At 44.4% G+C, this 21,131-nt stretch overlaps 2 protein-coding genes across 3 annotated transcripts; one reads left to right on the forward strand and one right to left on the reverse strand.

Annotated features, from left to right (window-relative positions):
- Nucleotides 1–3,718: 3,718 nt before the first annotated feature.
- On the reverse strand, nucleotides 3,719–15,496 carry orc1 (origin recognition complex, subunit 1). Of its 2 annotated transcripts, XM_037468616.2 has the most exons (18): nucleotides 15,211–15,496; nucleotides 14,240–14,367; nucleotides 13,980–14,152; nucleotides 12,978–13,422; nucleotides 12,558–12,804; nucleotides 10,999–11,109; nucleotides 10,705–10,767; nucleotides 10,014–10,121; nucleotides 9,644–9,914; nucleotides 9,458–9,564; nucleotides 8,877–8,978; nucleotides 8,135–8,306; nucleotides 7,556–7,663; nucleotides 6,330–6,479; nucleotides 5,660–5,779; nucleotides 5,391–5,560; nucleotides 5,088–5,175; nucleotides 3,719–4,159 (listed from the first exon to the last, which is right to left on the reverse strand). In XM_037468616.2, the coding sequence occupies exons 1-18, from the start codon at nucleotides 15,303–15,305 to the stop codon at nucleotides 3,965–3,967; spliced, it is 2,853 nt and encodes a 950-aa protein (XP_037324513.2). In that variant the 5' UTR covers nucleotides 15,306–15,496; the 3' UTR covers nucleotides 3,719–3,964. The 2 variants fall into 2 exon arrangements, with proteins under 2 accessions (XP_037324513.2, XP_037324514.2); XM_037468617.2 differs by lacking the exon at nucleotides 10,999–11,109.
- A 1,265-nt stretch (nucleotides 15,497–16,761) lies between these two features.
- On the forward strand, nucleotides 16,762–20,385 carry prpf38a (pre-mRNA processing factor 38A). The gene is made up of 10 exons (XM_037470209.2): nucleotides 16,762–16,982; nucleotides 17,531–17,690; nucleotides 18,019–18,140; nucleotides 18,298–18,383; nucleotides 18,484–18,594; nucleotides 18,729–18,841; nucleotides 18,939–18,965; nucleotides 19,058–19,149; nucleotides 19,838–19,886; nucleotides 20,244–20,385. Exons 1-10 carry the CDS (start codon nucleotides 16,853–16,855, stop codon nucleotides 20,287–20,289), a joined length of 936 nt encoding a protein of 311 aa, XP_037326106.1. The 5' UTR covers nucleotides 16,762–16,852; the 3' UTR covers nucleotides 20,290–20,385.
- The last annotated feature ends 746 nt before the right edge of the window (nucleotides 20,386–21,131 follow it).

Consider the following 21,131-nt stretch of genomic DNA (forward strand, 5'->3'; position numbering starts at 1 on the left):
TCTTTATGGTTTATTCATTTTAACTTCACAACATTGCATTTAACACCATGCCAATAATGCCAATAAATCACTGGTGACGGATCAGCATGTTTTTTCTTGCACTTCCAAAACTACAGTAATCATTCCAGGCCAGTCAAATGTAGCACAGTAAGCCAAATATTATTTGAATCGAAATGATCAATTCCTTTGTTTCTCTGGCAGACAACTTATTGGCGTTCACGCATCTGCCGCTTGAATAAGAAACTAAGAAACAGACAGGATCACTTTGTTTTACTAAGGCCTCTCTCTTCTCCCTAGATGTCGTTCTTTTGCCAACGGCCCCTGAATCCAGGCGTCGGCCTTGTGGATCGGGTGTACAATGCCAGCAATGAAGACGGTCACATCTTTTTGAGGAACGGTACGCATCCACCCTGCTCCTCCACCGACCCGCCTCCGCCCTACAGCTGTGTGGTGTGTTTAGAACAGAAGGTTTATGCACTTTGCTCCAACCTATTGAACAAAGAGCAACTGGTGATGGAGGGGGACGGTCAGGAATTAGAGCTGATCACAAGCGGTAAGAGCTGGTATTCACTTGTTCCCTAGTTCTGCTAGTTCTTACAAACAGTAACAGTGGCTATAATGGGTGAATAACCTGTTATGTGTGTTTGATCGCAGATTGCCCCGGATTATCTGGTGAGTGTCCTTCAGATCTCTGATCCACTTGCGTGATTTACATCGGCTCTTGAACTAATTCTCATTCGTCTTTTAGCCAGAAATGAAAATGCTGACATATCTGCGGACGGCGAGGGTGAGTGATTCTGACTACAAGTGGTACGGATACTTATTGGTACTGACCCATGAGAGTCAGCACTTCTAGTGAGTCTTACACAATGTTTGCATGGGATTATTGTTCTAAAATCTGTAATTGGCTGATGAAATTGTTACGTATTGTACTTTCTCCATTAATTACAGTCTCAAACTCAACATTATTCTTTTAATACAACATTTATTACAATTATTAAAAGGAGAAGTAGCAAAACTTTACATTTGTAAAGCTAAAATTATTTTCTACATACAAATGACCACCAAAATAGTTGCAAATGAATTTTCTGTGAATTGACTTACTGAGCAATGAAATAAGTTTTAGCTGCATTACATTTCATAAACATTCAAAAGTTAAAATACCGGAAGGTAGTAAATGGATAAAAATGAAAATCGGCATTTCCTTTGGAGATTTTGTCTAGAAATGACCTATAAAAGTAAACTCATAGTAAAAGTACCCTTAAACGTGCACCTTATTAGAGAAGTATTGGAGAAGACAACTGCTGACTTCTCTTTTCTCTTGTTCTGTTGTTTCTTCTAGGTGAGAGGCAGAGGCTCTTCCTCCTCCTCCCGTTCCTCCTCCTCCTCGTCCTGTTCCTTTGGTTTGTTTGTCGGAAATGGAAACCAAAGTGTCTGAGAGGGTAAGGGAAGTAGTGCATGCAGTTTGCTTGAAGCAGTTGGTATGAAACGTCAAACAATGAACTGATGGGGATTGTCTCTCCTGCAGAAGACTTCAGTCAGACGGAAAGAGACCGACATTCAAGCCGGTTTTAGAAACAAACAAAGCAAGCTACATGTAGGAGAAATACTAGCTGTAATTTTACTATGTGAAACGGGATAGACTCATGTATTTCTTTATTTGACCTGTGTATAAATATATATAACTGTAAAAAGTAAAGGAACTAAAGCATAACCGTTTTATATCATGTTACAAGTTGCTTCACATCAATTTCAACAAAGTTTCAAACCTGCTCTCTGGAAATGTGGCAACCGCTTGTTATCGTTAACAGCGGTTGTCTTTGCGGCGCCAACTGAAAACATGGACGGACGAGCCGGCAAAATAAACGACACTCCGCTGCATTAGAAAAAGTCCCTTCAAAATAAAACCACTTTTTTTCCCCCCATGCAACGGCTAAAAACCCACTAAACCCACTACAGTAAAAACGGGACCCGCCAGTTAAGAACCACTGACCTAGCTTGTGTTCGTTTTGGAATTTGTAGCAGCAGGAGGGAGCAATTGTTTGTATATGGATCCTTTGGACTAATTATTTGTCTGCCCTTTTGTTCACAGGGAGTGGGGAGTAGATTTAGAGCCACCCCGGGGTACACATCACCCGTAGGTTTACTTCTGTCTAGAAACACCAGTTTAGACCTGAGCGGACCACCACCTGTACGTTTGGTTAGGGCGCCTCGACCGTGTGCCAGGAAGAGATTGTATTTTCTATTAGGGGTTAGGATAGATTAGGGGTGGGGACCTTTGTGTTTATTTCTTTGTTTTGGTCCGTCCAGCCCTCCCCTTTTCCCAGAAAGTTTTGTTTATTCATGTATATTTTTTCTCATGCTTAGATGAAAGCGTTTATACGGTATTTGGTGTTTGTGTCTTTTCCTCGCACGGCGACTCCGAGCAGTGGGTTGTCATGTTCTCCTCCCATGAAAATCATAAGGTACCCATTATTCACACTGAAAACTAGCTTGCACAGGAAGTAGAGCAGCAGGCCAGCCATTTGTGGTTAATGAGATTTTACTTAACTTTTCACTCATTCTCTTGCCTCATTCGTTTGAGTCGGTGCTATTAGGACTACTGCAAGTAACCTGAAGCTGCAGATAACTTTCCCACAAATGAAGCCGTTTGTCCCTCTATTCTGATAACAGTCGGATTTCTCTGTTATTATCACACTCTTTGACATCACATCTTTCAGAACTGACCACTTTAACATAGATAAGAGATAAGATGGGGAATATTTATACAGATAGCAACTATATAACACAGAGATTTTATTATTGCCACTGCATGCAGCAGCTGTGATCATGTGTCAACAGAAACCCACAAAGCAGATAAGGCAGCAAAAGGGCCGGCACAGAAATCACACAACCAATTTGTTTTTGAAACACTTGGATCACGACAAATGCTCTACGGCAAGAAAAAAACCTTTCTGGAAAAGAATGACTGTAAAATGCATGTGGGAGGGTTCTGGAAGTGACCAGAGGGTAAAATACCAGAACCAGAATACCCATTCCAACACACTTGCATGGACTTCATTGAATTAAATCAGTGTGAAGGGAATAAATATTTTCTGACAATTTCCCAAATGTGTGAAATATTTTCAACAAAAACACCAGATGCAAAGACACTGGCAGAAGCCTTAACAATTGACAATGACTTTATGCAAAGGTTTGGAAAACCAGAAAACCCCCAGAAGGATGTGCTCCCGGGTGACAGCTAATTACAAATGACGCTGCACAGAATTTCAGGCAAATTGTGGGATGTTGTTTTTCTTACCACAGGCCTACTGGATAAACACAAACAAGAGGCGAAACCCCTGGAGTATAATAAAACAACCTCCAAAAAAATAGCTTGCATAACTGAGGGATGTAACGGAGTGTACACCACGATAAAGAAGCCACAGCTGCTACCGCTCCGAGCCGGTAGAATCTAGTGGGGAACGTCATTTAAATTAGTGGTTATAGTAGTATAAATAAATAAATAAATAAATAAGAGGGTTATGTGGAGGTGACCAGTGGGGAGCGGATTCAGGCCTCCCCTCCTATGAGGAAGGGGGCACAGATGTTTGTTCGGCGTAGACTGTATGATTCAAATCCTTTAAGGAGATGATGCATCTGTATGTGTTTCAACTGCTCAATACTTTGCATTTTGATAAATGTCCCATTAATAATTTTACACTGTCAAGTTAGTTTCATATTAAAGATTTCTATTTTATTTATTGCATATTCAAGTATGAAAACATAAAAGATGCACTATACAAAGTAAAAAATAAGTCCAGTAAGAGCCAAATATCATTTTAAACTGAGAACATAAAAAACATTTCACCCCCTGATTCTTCCCTGTGCACAAAGCGATCTTCATCATAGCAGTTCACACGCAGTTAACCTAAACATCCGTCGGCCAGGAGTCATGAAAGCGTCAGGAAGAGCCCCCCCCGGTTCAGTCGGCCTTCAGGGCGTAGAGCACGTCGTCCTGGCTGACGTTGAGGCGGACCCGCTGCAGCACTCCCAGGCGGCTCGGCTCCAGCAGCAGTAGGCGGCAGCCTCCCAGACGCTGGCACACCGCCAGGCCCTCCGACACGCTGACGGGCTGCAGGCCCTCCACCCGACACAGAGCCTGGTGCTGCACAAACACCTGGGCGGCGGGGGAACAGAGGGCAGCGCGTTCATAGGGGCTTCAGGAGCCAAAGGCCCTCCGATGAGAACGGACAAGGCTTCGGGGAGGTGGGGGGGGGGGGGGGGGGTAGCCAGCTGCTATTTATGGATGGCCCGTACGGGACGGGGCCCTCCGCTCACAGGAGGACGACTTCCTCTTTACGCTACTTCAAGTTGCATAAAAATGTACGCAAATGAAAGCGGAAATAAAAGCAAGGGGGAGCCAAGTTGATTTGGGGGCACATGGCTGGGATAAGTGCGCGTCCACGGCTTTCTCGAGTCGACCACGGTATCGACCACAGATTCACTGACGCAGGAACTGGAGCAGACCAACACCATGCAGGCTTCACCCCAGCTGAGGAATTGGCCCTTTGTTTTGAAGCAGGGAAGGCCTGTGATGGAAGGGATGCAGGGTGGGACAGCTACTGACCCTGTCATTTCCTCCCTTGGTTTTGGGAGATGTGATTATCTAATCTTTCTGGCTTCTTTCTTTCTTTTTCTTTCTCCCCACCTCGCTCTGTGGACTTTTATCTGTGCCTCTGGCTTCGTCTTGCTAGTCTTTATAATCATTCCTCCAGGGCAGCGGTGTCAAAACTAATTTCATGTTTGGGCCAGATACTGCCCACTTTCATTAAAAGCAGGACAGACCATTAAAATCGGCTGCAGACGAGGGGGGGGCGTAGCAAAGCAAAGTCTAGAGCTGTTTGATGTGCTCAAAAGATTCAACTGGTAAATGGAGCAACTTCTGCATTTCTTGGTATGCAGAAACCCATAAGGAATATATCCTGGTTTATCTATTTATTATTAACAGCCCCCACGGCGAGTAAAAAATATGCAACTCGACCTTTACACTTCTCTGAAGTGTACTTCAGCGGACAGCATCCTTGTACCACATTTACATTTCGTACCTGTTGGAAGGTGGCCTCCTCCAATCCCAGCCGCCGAAACTCAGCGATGACCGCCCGCAGGAACAGCTGCTCCTGTAGTGACGCACATCTGGCGACACACACACACACACACACACACACACACACACACACACACACACACACACACACACACACACACACACACACACACACACACACACACACACACACACACACACACACACACACACACACACACACACACACACACACACCGGTCACCTCACCATCGTGGCACGTTCACAACGCCGCCCTTAATGGGACCCCGGTGAAGAGACTCACTTGATGGCGGTGATGTAGGCGGAGGAGAACATCTCGTTCAGCGCCTCCATCACGTGACCCATTCCGACCAGGCCCGTGGCCGACGGGTCGGAGGCCGAGTGCTCGCAGATCTCCGTCGCCCTGCGACAGATGTCCAGACAGCGGCGAGCGTCGCCTGACAGCGCGGCCACCTGGGGGGGGGGGGGGGAGCAGAGGGAGAGCGGTGAGGGAGGACGGATCCCGGGGGGGGGGGGGGGGCGCCAGCGAGACAGCGAGCGTTTGGCGTTTACCTTCCTGGACACGAGCTGCAGAGCGTCCTCCTCGAAGGCCTTGACCTTGTTCAGCCGCGACATGATGATCTGCTGCAGCTGCTTGAAGCTGTACGGCTGGAACGACATCCTGGTCAAACCCTGGAAAGACATTCAGGGGAAGAAAAAAAGAATAATTTGTGTAGATAATTCTTTACATTCCGTCATCTTTTTACCATCACAAACAATGAGAAGGTCTTGAGTAGCTGCTTAAATTCTTAGGAATACACAACTCATTTGCAGAGTGCAAACTGCACAAAAGGTCTGTGGGAGGGGGGGGGGGCATGTGGCGAGGTCTTTGTCTTAACTACAGGGCTGCTGGCTTCCTGTTTTCTTATCTTACATAAATCGCTTACATACAGATCCATCCTGTCAGGCTTTTAGGTAAGGGGTGGGAGGGGTGGGGGGGGGGGGGGTCGTGCAATAGTCGACCACAGAGGGCTAGCAGTCGGGAAGACGGTTCAGCACGAGTCCCTCTGGTGCACTCTGCCACGGTCTTGATTTGCTTATGTAATTAACTCCCCCCTTATCTAAAACTGGACCTCGCGTCCACATTACACCAGATCTAGCTTCCCTTCGTCGCTCCTGATGCCGACGGCACAATGTGCCGCTGACTCGCGTGGCCCGTGAGCTGTGAAGTCGCTCCCTTTACCAGTCTGCTGGCCACTCTGTTGATCATGATCCTCTCCGGCAGGTCCATGGTGTTGGCGATGGTCAGCACCACCAGGCGGGCGTGGCGTCGGGTCGGCCAGTCGAACAGGTTGTACATGACGTTCTGCTTGCGCGTCCACAACAGGTCCAACTACAGGTCGAAAGAAAGAAAAAAAAGGGGGGGGCGGTGGGGGGCCGGGAAATGTGGGTTTAGTCTTCGGTCACGCCATCACACCCTGACTTTAACGCTTTAGTACATTGATGAGGTCTATTTTAGGAGGTCTAATATGGAGTCACAATGGTTACAGTACTTTGTAGACGCAGCACATACATTTCCCCTCTGCTCCCACTCAATGATCAAGTGAGATCGAAATGGAGCGCTAGAGAAAGAGCAATGAGTCAGAAGAACAAAATATTACTTCTCTAATTGCGTCACAGCAGTTGGTTACTTTTCTGCTTCTTTGTCAGAAATGACCTGATTGTTTTTCCTTTATTCCAAGAAGTTAATACTGTCACTGAAATGTCAACCACAAGCAGTGGTTTATGCTTTCAACAGTGATGCAACAGTGACTCAGCAAGAAAGAAGTCTTCTCATACTGTCCCTCTGCAGGACTAAATATTTGACACATTTGACTCATTAGAATGTGAAATGGCAGCAATATGTGCTAGAATACAAGTGTTGTGGAGTCACTAAGACGTAGAAAGAAAAGTGCATTGAGGTGAATTTTTGCAGAAGTAAAACTTCTCGCTTTTGTCCTGATAAGAGAAAATTAGAATGCAATAACTCCACTTACATGTATCTATTTTGAATAATTTACGGAGTATTTAAGATGTGAATATTTCATTTAACTACACTTGCCCAAAAGAAAGTTGTAATTCTTGAAAAGTATAGTGTGTTGGGAAATCGATTCGTCCAACAAGGCCTGTACAGAGTAGGAATAAAGTACAGTGTGTATGAGTGTGTGTGTGTGTGTGTGTGTTCATGGTGATAAGGAACGTGTCACCCAGTGCAATAGTGTTAGGAATAATGCTGATTCTTCCAACATTCTTAACACGCCTACACTCTTTCCCCGTGTTTGAGGGGATGTATTATTTCGAGTCAGATTAAAACGCCATAAAGATCAAGCTAGGACACTTTTTTTTAAACCCGTCTTCAATTTAATACCAGTAAAAGGGGACTTTATTATAGTGTCATTTGGGAGATTCCCATGGAGTAAATGTTCTTACTTCGTCCACCAGCAGAACGGTAGTCTCCTTCCTGGGCGCTGGGTTGCTGAACCTCTTCTCCAGCAGAGCTGCCGCGTGGTCGGCTGTGGCCTTTTGACCAGTCAGCTTCTGCAGAGACAAGGTGGGTTTTCCCAATTTCCCAATCAGCACAGGGGGGGATTTACATTATTACATTACATGTTAATTAGCTGACGCTTTTATCCAAAGCGACTTACATTGCATTATAACCCGTGCATTACATTTGTGCCTGGGGAGCAATTAGGGGTAAGGAGTCTTGCTCAGGGACACTTCGACATGGCACATGGGGCAGCCGGGATTCAAACCACCAACCTTGCGGCCCCCAGCGCACTGCACTACTCCATGCACCACCATCACCCCTTATTTAGTGTCCCTAGTATGGGTCAAACTTGTACGTCCCACAATGCATCTAGATGAGGATGTTTATTACAACCTGCCAGCTGAATCATCACATCCACACACGCGAGTTCCTTTGCAGGATTAAATATCTTTTAGAGAACCAGTTCAAAAAGTAGATATAAAAAAAGGCCCTCCAGCAATTTGCAACATCAGCGACCTCACCTGCAGGATCTGGACGTAGGCCTGGTGAGGATCCGTCATCTTCATCCCGTTGATCTCGATGAAGTGGAAAGAAGGAATCTCGTCCACGTCGGCCGCGTGCTGCAGGCAGCGCATCACCTCCTGGACGGTGGCCGTCTTCCCCGTGCCCGGCACACCCGAGATGTACATGCACCTGGACATAACACACGCATTCTTTTAGCAATCAATGGGATTTTAAGCTTTTAGTTCAAACAGGGACATGTGGAATGCATCGATTTGTTTGTCTGCAAAACAAAAAATGTGCTTGTATTATTGTAAATAAAAATATTTGGGTTACAATGAAAAACGCTTTCTGATTTGCTATGTAATTTATTCCAAACTATTAATCAGTTGATTATTCAAAAGTAATCCATAAACTGTTAGAGACGTCGAATTTTAAAGCAGATAATACATTATCTATTTGTTGTTAGTTGTTAATTCAAATGGTTGCAAAAAGTTGTAAATCCTTAAGTTTCCAGGGAACTACGGAATTAATATAACAGCAAATCATATTTTAATAACTGCTACTGATGGAACAAAGAGATCCACATTATTGGAAGCATCCTGCAGTGGATTGTGTCAAAAACGGAGTGACTGCAACACTACTAAAATGTATTGGAGGATAACGTACACATCCAAAACAATTAGAGACAAACAAACGGTTTACGAGGTCTCAAACCGTCTCGCAGGGTTACACTCTGCAAACCCGGGACCTGGATCTTACCCCCCCGTGCCATCTTCGATCTTGCTCTCCACGAAGCTGTAGATGTCCTGAAACTCCTGCTCTCTGCAGGGCAGCGACTCCGGCACCGAGGACACGTGCAGCCTGAAGAGACACCGCAACGTTAACGCGGCTGCACAAGGGGCCAATGCTCAGCTGAATGTGGATCCCGCGCTTAACACTCTGGGATTCATGGAGTTTAGAGAACATAGAAAAAGTAGATTATGGTATGTTTCAGTAAAAATAAAAAGAGGACATAAAAATTAAGTGGAAAAAAAAAGATAACAAGTCACTCGTTAAATAAATAACAAGATTAAGTTTCTGCTTGAAATTGACTTCGCAGGAATAGAACAAAAAAAAAAAAAATATATATATATATATATATGTATGGTGGAATGTGTATCATGATGATTTTTAGAGCCCTGATGTGCAGTGTTAATTCATACCACACCGTTGAAAGGCTTGGAATCAGCTGATATATTGCGATTATTTCATTATTTTCCTCTCGCCTGAGCAGAGAGAACCCACAAATAGCGTATTCAAGCCTACTTGAGGGTCAGAGGTCACCGCTCGTTGGGTCTCACCTGGTTCGGGCCTCCTCCAGAACATTGGCCGGCTGTCGGGCCGGCAGCGACCTGCTGGGGATGCTGGGGGTTGCGCGGTGAGGAGTCCGCGGCGTGCCGGGTGTGATCTGCCGAAACGGTTGAAACGTTTAAAAGGAGGCGAGGTGGGGAAAGCAAACGATGATCCGCCCGTGGTCGGGACTTCACCTTCTTGTTTGGGGTCCTTTGAGGCGTTCTGGTCGAGGAGCGAATCCTCTGCTTTGGCCGAGGAGTACGAGACCCTGCAGCTGCACGTCTGCCCTTTTTATACACCACGTCGTCATCACTATCGAGCCCTGCCTCCTCTTCCTCCCCATCCTCCTCCTCCTCCTCCTCTTCCTCCTCCTCCTCACTGCTCTGAAGCTCCTTCTTGGATGGAACAAACTCCTCCTCATCCTCTTCGTCCGAGTTCAGGTCCTGCAGGTTTTCCAGGAGATTCCTGATCACACAGAAAAGCGAACATTCAGCCTTCTAGAATCGATCAAACAGTTGATCGATCAGTGTTCTGAGAGATCGAGGCTCCCCCTCCTGCACTCACAGCTGTTTCCTGATGCGCGACGACACCAGCTGGGCCGACTTCCTCTTCGAGCCCCTCGGCGTGGCGGCGACCGGCAGCATCGGAGAGATTTCATTATCCACTTCGGCCCTGTCCACAGACAGCACGACATCCGTCAGATTTTGGTGGAGTTTGGTCTATAAAATTGTCAGCTAAGCTCAGACAACATTGAGGCTTGTTAGTGTGTTCGTGTACGGCCAAAATGTCTGCTGGTAACGGTTTAAAATCAGATTCTGTGGGGAAATTTTAATTTAAAATACAAAACTTTATTGCTTATCCACATATTGTTCAGATTTCACATTGTGTATTTTAACACATAAAAAATTAACTAGATTAATTAGATTTTCTCCATTTTATTTTCTCTGATGTATCATGCAATACACATTCTGAGCCCTGACTGTGCTTTAGGGGGGTGTCAACAAAAAGATCAATGCAGCTCTGGGCTATTACTTGAGCGTTGTTTATTTTTACATTCATTTCTCCATGTAGTCATCTTTAAAAGTATGGCGAAAAAGCCATTAGAGGCGTAAAGGTTCTGCAGTTGTAAGAATTGAAATGGTGGACCTGCAGAAGTAATGAAGAGAAGATAAATAATCACACGAGTGTGTTGTGTCTGCGTGTTTGAAGTGATGTCGGAGAGGAGATGTGATGCTTTTACAAAGCGTCCACTCACAGGACTCCCAGCGCCGGTTCCTTCAGGGTGTCTCGGTCTTTTTTTCGAGATGGAGTGGTAGCTCTGTTTGAGGACACATTGGATTTCTTGGGTTACATTTCATTTGAGGAAAACACAGTCATTAGTGACTGAGCGGCGTGCGAGTTATCGCACTGGAACAGCTTCACCCGGCCGTGCAGACGCAAAACCTCAAAGAAAACAAAAACCACCACCATCTCTTGTCAGACAGCCAGTGCGAAGGTTTTCCCAGACGTGCCCCTTCGTTACAGTGACTACAGGCGTGCTGCGACTCACTTCTGCTCCCTGGTGGCGTACAGTCTCCTCGGCGTGGCGGCTCTTCTTCTGGGTGTCTTAAGCGAGCTGGTCATTGACCCCGCCTCCGTCACCTCGTCGCCCTGCTGAGGACTTTTATCCAACAGAAGAGGCGCCAGTGAGCCGGCATATTTGAACCGGTGGTCTCTGGCTGAAACCAGTTCGAAAGACGCGGGGACTCGCCCCTCCTTTTGCTAAGCACGACGGGAAAAAAAACTACAGTGACAATCGGGGGCGACGAAGAACCTGAAAAGGTTAAAAAATAGAGTTTGGTTTGTCCCTTCTAGGCTTGTGGGAAACAACGCGGTGCAATGTGACAGGCTCCGTGAAGTGGTAGAAAAGTAAAACTATCCTGTACTAGTTTGATCAATAACATTTTAGTTGGACGATTACACACTTTGTTTCTGTAATTAATTAAAAGGCATTATGAATGAAGCTCCAAAGCGGGAAAGCCCCCCTTGTGTTCAACGAGCAAGGAGAACAATGACAGGGGAAGCAGGTCTTTATTCCTGCTCAGTTGTGTGGGAATGAAGTGTACAGCCATGCTGTCTGCTGTGCTGTGTGAGCACTGGTCCTCACTGGAGACTAAACCGGTTTCCAGTGTTGTGCCTGAACGCGTTCATTGATCGATAGTTCATGAACTCGTTCATATTTTGGGGCGAACGTGAACTGAGCGTACTGTGTTAATGCCCGATGAACGTCACTGTGAACTCGTTCATTCTGGTGTCTGTGAACGGCGCGTCCTTTCAGGTTAACATCGTTCAAATAGGGTGCCAGATTTCTATAGAAAACACACCGTAAACGCGCCTTAATAAGTAGCGGAAAAAACTCTCAATCTGGCAACACCAGCCTCCAGCGTCGCACCGCGCATGCGTCAAAAAAAAAAGGAAATGCATGAAGGCGACGGCTGCGTGTAGCAAAGAGGCGCCGTATAATAATTTAAAAGACTTTTATGAAGTTACTGACAAGGTCGGTGAGGATGGGAGGAATCTGACCTTTCTTTGCAAACATTTGCACCTTAATGATAACTGTCGTGTTTTTATTCCTTATTTTAAAAAAGACCATTCAAGCAGCATGTGTGTGAGAATGTACTGTAGGGGTGAACGCTGCAGCTGCTGCTAGTGTGGAGTGAATGGACAGCAACATTAAAGCAACAAAGGGGAAATGCTGTCCCCTCAATGCTAATGTAAACTCTGGTTGGATAAGGATTTAAAATTGGATATGAAGATTAAATCTGATGCATGTGTTAAAACTGATAAAATAATTGCTGTCTGTGGTTCTGGGCTGTGGCGATAATTTTGAAAAATAATAGCTTGCAGCAACGTATGGGAAAAAAGAACTAAACTAGTTGGAACTGTGAATTTAGTTCAAATATTTTGAAGTTTGAACTATGAACTGAACTAGTTCATTTTAAAATTTGTGAACTGAACTTTGAACTAGTTCATGTAGAAAGTGAACTTTCCCAACACCGCCGGTTTCAATCATCTGCGAGTCTACTGACTGAAGGAGGATGTGGACAGCGCGGGACAGGTGACTCTCACCTGGCAGACGATGGAGGACTGGTCCTGTCGGAGACGGGCAGCTTCTGGAGGACGATGACTGAGGGCTTGAGGGAGAAGTTCCCCGGAGAGCCGGCGGCCTCTCGGGACCTCCGGAGGGGGGTGAGGGACAGGTCCTCGGGGGGGGAAGCCGACAGCCTTCCGACAGCCACCATCCCCTCCGACTGCAGCTCGTCGTCCAGCAGCTGGCCCAGGACGTCCTCGCCGACCATCAAATTCTTCTCCGGATCTGCCGAGAAATCAACACACCGAAGACATTATTAAAACTTTCAAATAAGATTAGAATTGTGCTTTAAAAAAAAAAAAAAAAAAAAACACAGAATATATCAGTCCTGTATTGCAATTTCTTGCTGCCAGTCGGCCAAAGAACAACGTTCCACCTCCTGCTTTGAAGGCACTCACTGCTGAGTTCCAGTTTCTTGCGCACGCCGGGCGTCCTGGCCGAGGCGTTCCTCCTCTTGGCGCTCAGACACTTGGAGGCCGACAGTTTGGTGGTGGAGTGGAGCGACTCCGCCTCGGCGGCGCGGGGCCTACCCGCGCTCATGGTGGCCCGGCTGCATCTCGCCTCCCCCTGCGCCGCCCGGCGCATCACGGTGAGGTCCGGCGTCGGGAGGGCGCGCCGCGCGGGGCCCCGAGGCGCCAGGGCCGCTGCCGGCGGGGAGCGCGGGGGGGAGGGCGGGAGCGAGGGCCTGGGACGGCGCGGCGGGGAGGGCGCCGGAGCGGGTTCAGACTCCGCCCGAGGGCGCTCAGCCGCTTTGAAGGTCTTTGAGTCCCAGGACAGCTTCACGTAGAGGGCGTCCGCGTCGCCCGAGTCCGGGAACGGAGCTGCCGCCTCCAGGTGCGTCACCTTTGGGTGAGTGAAGGCTCATTTCAACCGCAATCACACAAAACACTTTCCCGCTCCACTCCAGTAGTTTGATGTCGTGTAGGGGGGTCGAAAAGCATATGGAAAACATTTGGCTCCACGCCACGAGCAACGCGTGCACACAGTTGTCCCCTGATGTAGCAGCAACGTTAAACTCATGACGGGCAGGTGGAAGAGACAAAATCGCTGTGAATTGATTGAGTTTGACTTGATTGTTATTCACTTTTGCCAGTTGACAAAATTGTACTAACAGTTGTCATGGTTATGATTAAACGCTTATATGGATACAAGACTTTGTACAGAATGCCGTTTGCATAAAGTATTTCTGTAGGCCACCCATAGTGTTCATTTGGGGGCTGGAGTTGATGCCTGCTAGAATCAGCAAGGGACGGGGAACACTCTTTTTTTTTTTTATGGTGTTCTTTCAGGGGGGAGTTTGATGGAACCTTAGAAGACTACCAGCTGGATGAGTGGACTATATGAGACTGTCCTAGAGGACAACATGACAGCTACAGCAGCATTTATTCACTGAGTGTCACCTGCACGGGTTGGAGGATGGACCCGGCGTCGACCTCATCGTCACAGCTGCGCCCCTGGTAGTAGAAGATCTCCTGCGGGTGAGGCTCTCTGCCCAGCAGCTTCAGTTTGCTCGGAGGCACTTCAAACACACGAACAAACCACTGAACCACCGCCTTCTTCTGCTTCCCGCTATCTGAGAGAGAGAGAGAGAGAGTGAGATATTTGGCAACAAGTCCACAAGGAACGAAGTCAAGTGTAGCGTCAAGTGATGGCGACTCACCGTCGCCAAACAGCCTGATGACTTTGGCCACATACGGGTTGTCTTCATCCTCTCCCTCGATGAGGATGTGTTGGCCGATCTTAATGACAGTGACCCGCGGCAGACCTTCCACGCTGATGGCCAGAGAGCTGTAATTTACAGATTCAGATTGTTAATACAACGTGAATCAACAAAAGATGCATTATTATACACAACATATGATGAATTATTACAGATTATGCTGCCCAGACATACAGAAAGAAACTGATGAACATATTACGCATCAATGAATATAATATTAATATGGATTGTTGTAAGATGGGTCTGTCTGCATTATGAGTTCTAATAGTGCATTCGGTACATTTTGATGCAGGATTTTCCCAAAGGGTACATTTAAGCACCTACTAAGGACTACTACCTGTACTCAGGAAACAATATCTGAGTAGGGCTACTTCTTTATCCTCTGGTGAAAATAATATTAAATATAAAAAAGGAAAATAAGGCTAAATAGATTAAAACCATGCACCTACCACAGTAATACATTAACTTTAAAAAAATTACAAAGATATGAAAAGTCCAACATTGTACTCAACTAATTGATATATCTATATATCTATATATATGGATATAGATATATCACACACACACACACACACACACACACACACACACACACACACACACACACACACACACACACACACACACACACACGTGACAGCTTTAGTGACTTGACACTTGACAATAACTTGACAGATAACAGTTCATCACGCCCTGTGTTGTGAAAACAATGCATGTCTTGATGTGTTGATTTTGTGATACACAGAAAACACTAAAATAACGTTAGTTATTTCCATAAACTAATATATAATAACTGTAGACTCTTGGATCAGCTTAAAATGCATCGTCACACAACTGGGAACAGAGCTCATCATAGTTCACTTTTTAACGCCCAACTGTACAAATCCAAATGAAACAAACTCAGTACTCACCCATATTCATAGGTTTTCAACTTCCTGTTGAAACTTAAAGGCTTTCCACGCCACTCGTAGACCCGTCTGACCCTCAATCTGGTGAAATACTTCATCCTGAGTCCTGGCTGTCTGCTGCACGAGCTCAGATACAACAACACAAATGTGAATCTGTACAAAAACAAAAACGTGTGATTGTCCGCTTATCAGCGTTGATTAAAAACCCGCATGGAAAAAATAACTTTTACAAAAGTAGTCTCCAGAAAATACACAGCTCTATTCAGAGGTTTCGCGCGAAAATGACGTAGCTTCCGTTCTTCTTCTTCTCTAGTATTAAAGGCGTCGCCAAAGGAACGCAAATTGTAAATGCTGCCCTCTCCTGTACCGGAAGTGTTATATCATTAGTTTATGTCCAAGTACAATAATGACGACATTGTGCAGCAATAAGATAAAAATAAAATAAAAGTATAATAAAATATATGCTATGGGAAAAAATGGGTTAGTATTTGTACATGTCATTTCCTTTAACTTGCCCTACTCGCCTTTGATTCTGTTTGTAATGCAGAATCAGTTTGTAATAGAAATGAAAAAAGCTTAAATTAATTCTAAATATTGCTGAAAGAATAGAAATAGGAGAAGCTAAAATAAATTTAAAATATGCTAAAAATACAGAAATGAGAAAAGCTGAAATTAACTTAAAAGAATTGCAAAACAAACAGAAATGGGAGAAGCTTCTATGAATTTGGAAAAAATACAGAACTAATTAAAGCTTAAAAAGCTTAAACCCTGACAAGGTCGTGCCATTCAAACAGCCGGAAAGATCTACCTCCATTCAGCTACAAGGCTGAATAATCAGGGAGGTCAGGTTAAATTCCTGTGGGTTCTGGCGCATAGGGGTTAGTGGGAATGAGAGCTGGCAAAGAAGCCACTGGAGAAACGAAATATAGAAATGCACATAACTATCATCAAAGCAGAGGAAAAAATCTACGAATTGTGGCCAAAAAGGTGGGACAGAGAGGAGAAAGTGAGCCATACCATTTACAAAAGAGTGTCAAAGTTACAAGGAAGGGGCAGAAGGAACAGAAAAGAAGAGACAGTGATGACAAGGTTAAGGTAAGGCCATTGTGCTCCAAACAAAACTCTGAAAACTATAGGACGACATCAGAGAGGGTTGTGTGAAGGATGTGGAGAGGAGTCGGCCGAGCACATCGTTTTGAGGTGCTGGAAGTATGAGATGCAAAGAGAGAGGATGAGGACTCAGGTGAGGGAATCATTACAGACACTACTGACTGTGTGTGAGAGGGCACAGCGTGGAATACTGTTAGCCTTCCTAAAGGATGGAGTATTTTATTGGATATGATAGACATGCAGGAACGTGGTACAAAGGTGACTGTGGTATATGTATGTGTGTATGGATAGAAATAGTTGAATTTGATCTTTATCTTTTTTTCTTTATTTGTGTCTTTGTTTTTGGAGGGAAGGGTATTTTGGTAGAAAAACATGTAGTGTCTGATCCACACTCCGGCGCAGCAGGTGGCGGTAATGCACCAATTAGATGGATGCCAACTGCCATTGAACCAAAAAAGATGAAGACGAAGAAGAAGAAGATCGCAGGCTTTTGCGGTTGTGTTCTTGCTAGCAGAGCCATTCATTTTTCATTCCGATGGCAAACAGAACTGTTAAAGATGCCAACAGTATACACGGGACCAATCCGCAGTATCTGGTTGAGAAAATCATCCGGACTCGAATCTACGAGTCTAAATACTGGAAAGAGGAGTGCTTTGGTCTGACCGGTGAGTAGCATGTTAGCCAGCGAGCTAACATTAGCTTCCTCTCGGCTAACATCGTTATCAGACAACCTGGCGGATTCTAACGTTGCCCCCCTCGGATTTCTGATTAAAGCGTGTTAATATACAGAAAGGCCAGTGGATTATCTCTAACGTTTACGGAAACACTGGAATCCGTTAAGAAATGTATTGCATACTTTTAAAAACAGAAGAAAATGAGATTAACTACGCTAAAGCTAACTATGCCGTTTAACATCCCCACAAACCTGAAGTTTACAGTTCTAACTTTCTTTTATCTGACCAAAACTAAGTTATTTATATTATTTATTTAACATTGTAGGCTTCGTCAACTACTAACGATTATCATCCCATTTTGAAACTCTTGGCAATATATTTTTGGTTATTTGTTTAGCGACAACTAAGTGCAGTGGCCATATCGTTACCGCTTCTTATAAACACTTGACATTCGCACGTACTGTTGGACGTACATTTTTAGCATGTTGTGTTTCACAATGCCCGCTTATTGAAGCTTGTGCATGTTGTGTGATCCACAGCGGAGCTGGTTGTTGACAAAGCTATGGAGCTCAAGTACGTCGGTGGAGTTTTTGGAGGAAACATAAAGCCCACTCCTTTCCTCTGCCTCACACTGAAGATGCTGCAGATTCAACCAGAGAAAGACATTATTGTTGAGTTCATCAAAAATGAGGATTTCAAGTGAGTTTCATTTATTTTCATAGAGAGTCAATACTTGCTCTATGGTGTCTCGTCAGTACATTTTAACTGATTTAGTCAAAATAAATCTAAAATCTAGGAAAGTGTTTAAAATGTCTGATAGGGACCCTTTTTATGGTATTGTAGGACTTTGCAACACTGATTTCGTGAGGAAAAAATGAGATATTCAAGAACCTCCAGACCTGACAGAAAGATGTGGGCACTGTAAAAACTTGCATGCAATACATAAGCATGAATACAGTTTTGCACTTTGCTTGTAGTGGATCTTCTACGACCATCTCATCCTGCTCTCTTTCTGTCGCTCACTCAGATATGTTCGTTTACTTGGCGCGATGTACATGAGGTTGACTGGCACTGCAGTGGATTGCTACAAATACCTGGAGCCATTGTATAACGATTACAGAAAAGTCAAGAATCAGAACCGTAATGGGGGTGAGTTTTTGATTAATCGACTCAGGTTAAGAATATTTGTCATTGTGCAACAATGCACGCCTTGTAATCAAAAGAGTGGTTCCCTGGGCCTGCTGTTAGTCTTCTCTCCAACCCGAGCAGGACGAGTTATCCATCATTTTTTTATTTTTTGTTTTAGAATTTGAGTTGATGCACGTGGACGAGTTCATTGATGAGCTTCTTCATGCAGAGAGGATGTGTGACATCATTCTGCCCCGCCTCCAGGTAGGTTTACAGCTCATCTGTTCAGACACCGCTTGATTCAAGTGCCCACAGCACTGATTGTGTGTGTGTGTGTGTGTGTGTGTGTGCACTTGTATTACAGAAAAGACACGTCCTTGAGGAGGCTGAGATGTTAGATCCACGTATCAGCGCTCTGGAGGAAGATCTGGATGAGGTGGAAAGCAGTGATGAAGAAGATGAGGAAGAAGAGAAGGTAGGACAAGTTTTGGTCAAGAAACCTCATTGGGTTACATATGTATCTGTTTTTAATGGACCACAAGAACACAGTGGTGTATATTCTACCCTGAGCCCATTTCAACTTCAAATGTTTGTTTCTTTTGCCGGCAGCCCGAGCGACTCCAGACCCCTGAGCCCCACAGACGCCGTGACGGTTACCGCGACAACGACAGGCCTCGTCGTTCTCCGTCGCCTCGTTACAGACGCAGCCGCTCACCCAGACGGTTTGTGATTTAAATGTGTAAAATAACAAATTTCATCAGCCTCACTTTAGATTTTGCTTTGTGGGTGCAGCTCTAAATCAATCCTCATTTCTTCCAGGAGGAGCAGATCTCCAAAGAGGCGAAGGTACTTTAGCATTTACCCGTGGTCACCTTTTGAAACTAAAACGCATGTAGCTGTGACTTATTGATGTTTGTGTGTTGTGTGTACTCATGCAGCCCGTCGCCCAGGAGAGAGCGCCACCGCAGCAAGAGCCCCCGCCGCCACCGCAGCCGGTCCAGAGACCGACGCCACCGCTCCAAATCTCCAGGTAAAGAAATTGGTGTTGCCAAAATGAATGCCTTATTTTACGCGATCAATGTGGCCGAGATTAATGCGATTAAATATTGTAAGGTAATAACGGTGAGTGGCAATTAGACGACTTTACGCACTGCTAGGCTCAGCCCGCTGCTAGGCCGCACTGCGCGGCACGCAGTCTGCAGACTGTGTCCCTCAAAGACCCTGGTTTGGAAAATGTCCCGAGAGCACAGCTAGTTCAACATTTTCCACCCGGTATAATTCTGCCCCCAAGATGATCATGTGTGTAGTTTTGTGTTTAAAACAATAAAATGAAATCCAGCGCCATGATTGGTTGAGAGCGAGTCAGAAGAATGTAACCGTTCATCTAACAGCACCCCCAAACGGTACAGCCAGAAAAGTACAGCCTCTCGTACCGTTTTATTGGTTAATTAAACAAGTGTTTAAAATAAACACTTTCTAAATTACTAATTTCTTGTAATATTTAGTCTTTCTAAGAAAACAAACTTATTTAAATCTGATTTTATCAGGTTCAGGAGTTTTCAAAATGTCTTAAATACAACCAGACTGATTTCTTCAACTTCGTGGTTTTGCTTTTATTAGATTGTTTTTATTAAAATTTTAAGAAGATGAATAAACCCCTTGTATGCTTATTTGACGATGGTTGATTTATTCTTATTCCGTCATTATTTTTGAACCAGGTCACCACAGAAGCCACAGACATCGCAGCCACTCAAAGTCCCCCGAGAGGTGAGTGAGCTACTGTTAATATAACTAAAATATGCAATTCTATTTGTATTTTTTTATGGTAATACCACAGATTCAAGTCTAGACTTCCAATACATTTAAAAAAAAAAAGAAAGCTATTTTTTTAACCACATAAGTCAAAGCTACTGATTACAGAATCCCAATGATACATTTTTCCATACAAACTAATCAGTATTGCTTTTGTTCTTTGTTGTGACCCATGTCTGTGGCAAAAAGTCAGTATAGTGATCATATACCGTGATGTACGTCATATATTTTTCTGGATCGCCTTCCTTATTTGTGATGAATATGAATTTGATTGATTCCATTCAACATAATATTGTTTCTTTTACATCACAGGAGTTCAAAAAAGAGTCACAAGAAGAGTCGGAGAGGAAACGATTGATCGGTTTCCTCCTCTTTATTTTGCCTGTGATCTGTCAGCGAACTTGCGTCTAAATCTTTTTAAATTCAATGATGTTTTTTATTTTTTATTTTTTTTATTTTAAAAATAATTTTTCACTTCACATGTTTTCCCACTGACCAGTCTGTAAGATTTACAATGCAAAGCCCTCGTGTTTCAGCAGTGTGAATAAACCTGTATCCAATCACTCACCCCATCGGCAGCATTTCAGCCTCAATCAAGAGGAGACAATTCTGATTTAAAAGTACTCCCTTTTTTCATTAAGGTCTGGCCTTCATTGATCTCTTTGGATCTGTGTAAAAGTAGAAAAAGTGTTTCTGTATGTTAAGAAGGAACGTCACCATCAAACCTCTGATTTGTAAAATAAAGACCCTAATTTTGTGTGTGTGTGTGTACTTAATTACTGTGCCAACAACATTGCTGGGGTTACATGGTGCTTGTAAAGCCCATCAACAGATATTTTTTCTTTTACCTTTACTCTTCATTAAAATTGCTATTAATAAACTTTACTCAGATGTCCATCAAAATAATCTTTATTGTGACTTTGCTGTTTGCTCTAAAAACACTGCAAATGAAACTCAATTGATTATAATAAACTTCTAAATTTGTCTTAAAAGAATGAGTATAGATAAAAGTAAGTCTTTGCAGTAATACAATCCCAAAAAGACCCCTCCTTACCTGAGGGCCACCATAGCTGAGTGTCATATTGTTGTTTACAATATGCAAATGTTGCAACTAGATCCCCCCCTATATAAAGCACACTGTTCTTTAAAGTGGATTTAACTAGATTAGAGATATGATGCTTTGCCTCTTTTCCACATAAT

This window comes from Pungitius pungitius, chromosome 7 (genome assembly GCF_949316345.1).
Source record: "Pungitius pungitius chromosome 7, fPunPun2.1, whole genome shotgun sequence".
Lineage (NCBI taxonomy): Eukaryota > Metazoa > Chordata > Actinopteri > Perciformes > Gasterosteidae > Pungitius > Pungitius pungitius.

What these genes read in the sequence shown, in the direction of transcription:
- prpf38a (XM_037470209.2), top strand. Translation starts at nt 16,853, where the DNA reads ATGGCAAACAGAACTGTTAAAGATGCCAACAGTATACACGGGACCAAT. An exon ending in GAATCAGAACCGTAATGGGG is followed by an intron (nt 18,141 to 18,297) that starts GTGAGTTTTTGA and finishes TTTTTGTTTTAG; the next exon opens with AATTTGAGTTGATGCACGTG. An exon ending in CACTCAAAGTCCCCCGAGAG is followed by an intron (nt 19,887 to 20,243) that starts GTGAGTGAGCTA and finishes TTTACATCACAG; the next exon opens with GAGTTCAAAAAAGAGTCACA.
- orc1 (XM_037468616.2), bottom strand. Translation starts at nt 15,305, where the DNA reads ATGAAGTATTTCACCAGATTGAGGGTCAGACGGGTCTACGAGTGGCGT. An exon ending in CAAGAAACTGGAACTCAGCA is followed by an intron (nt 12,805 to 12,977) that starts GTGAGTGCCTTC and finishes ATTTCTCGGCAG; the next exon opens with ATCCGGAGAAGAATTTGATG. An exon ending in GAACCGGCGCTGGGAGTCCT is followed by an intron (nt 10,122 to 10,704) that starts GTGAGTGGACGC and finishes GTCTGTGGACAG; the next exon opens with GGCCGAAGTGGATAATGAAA.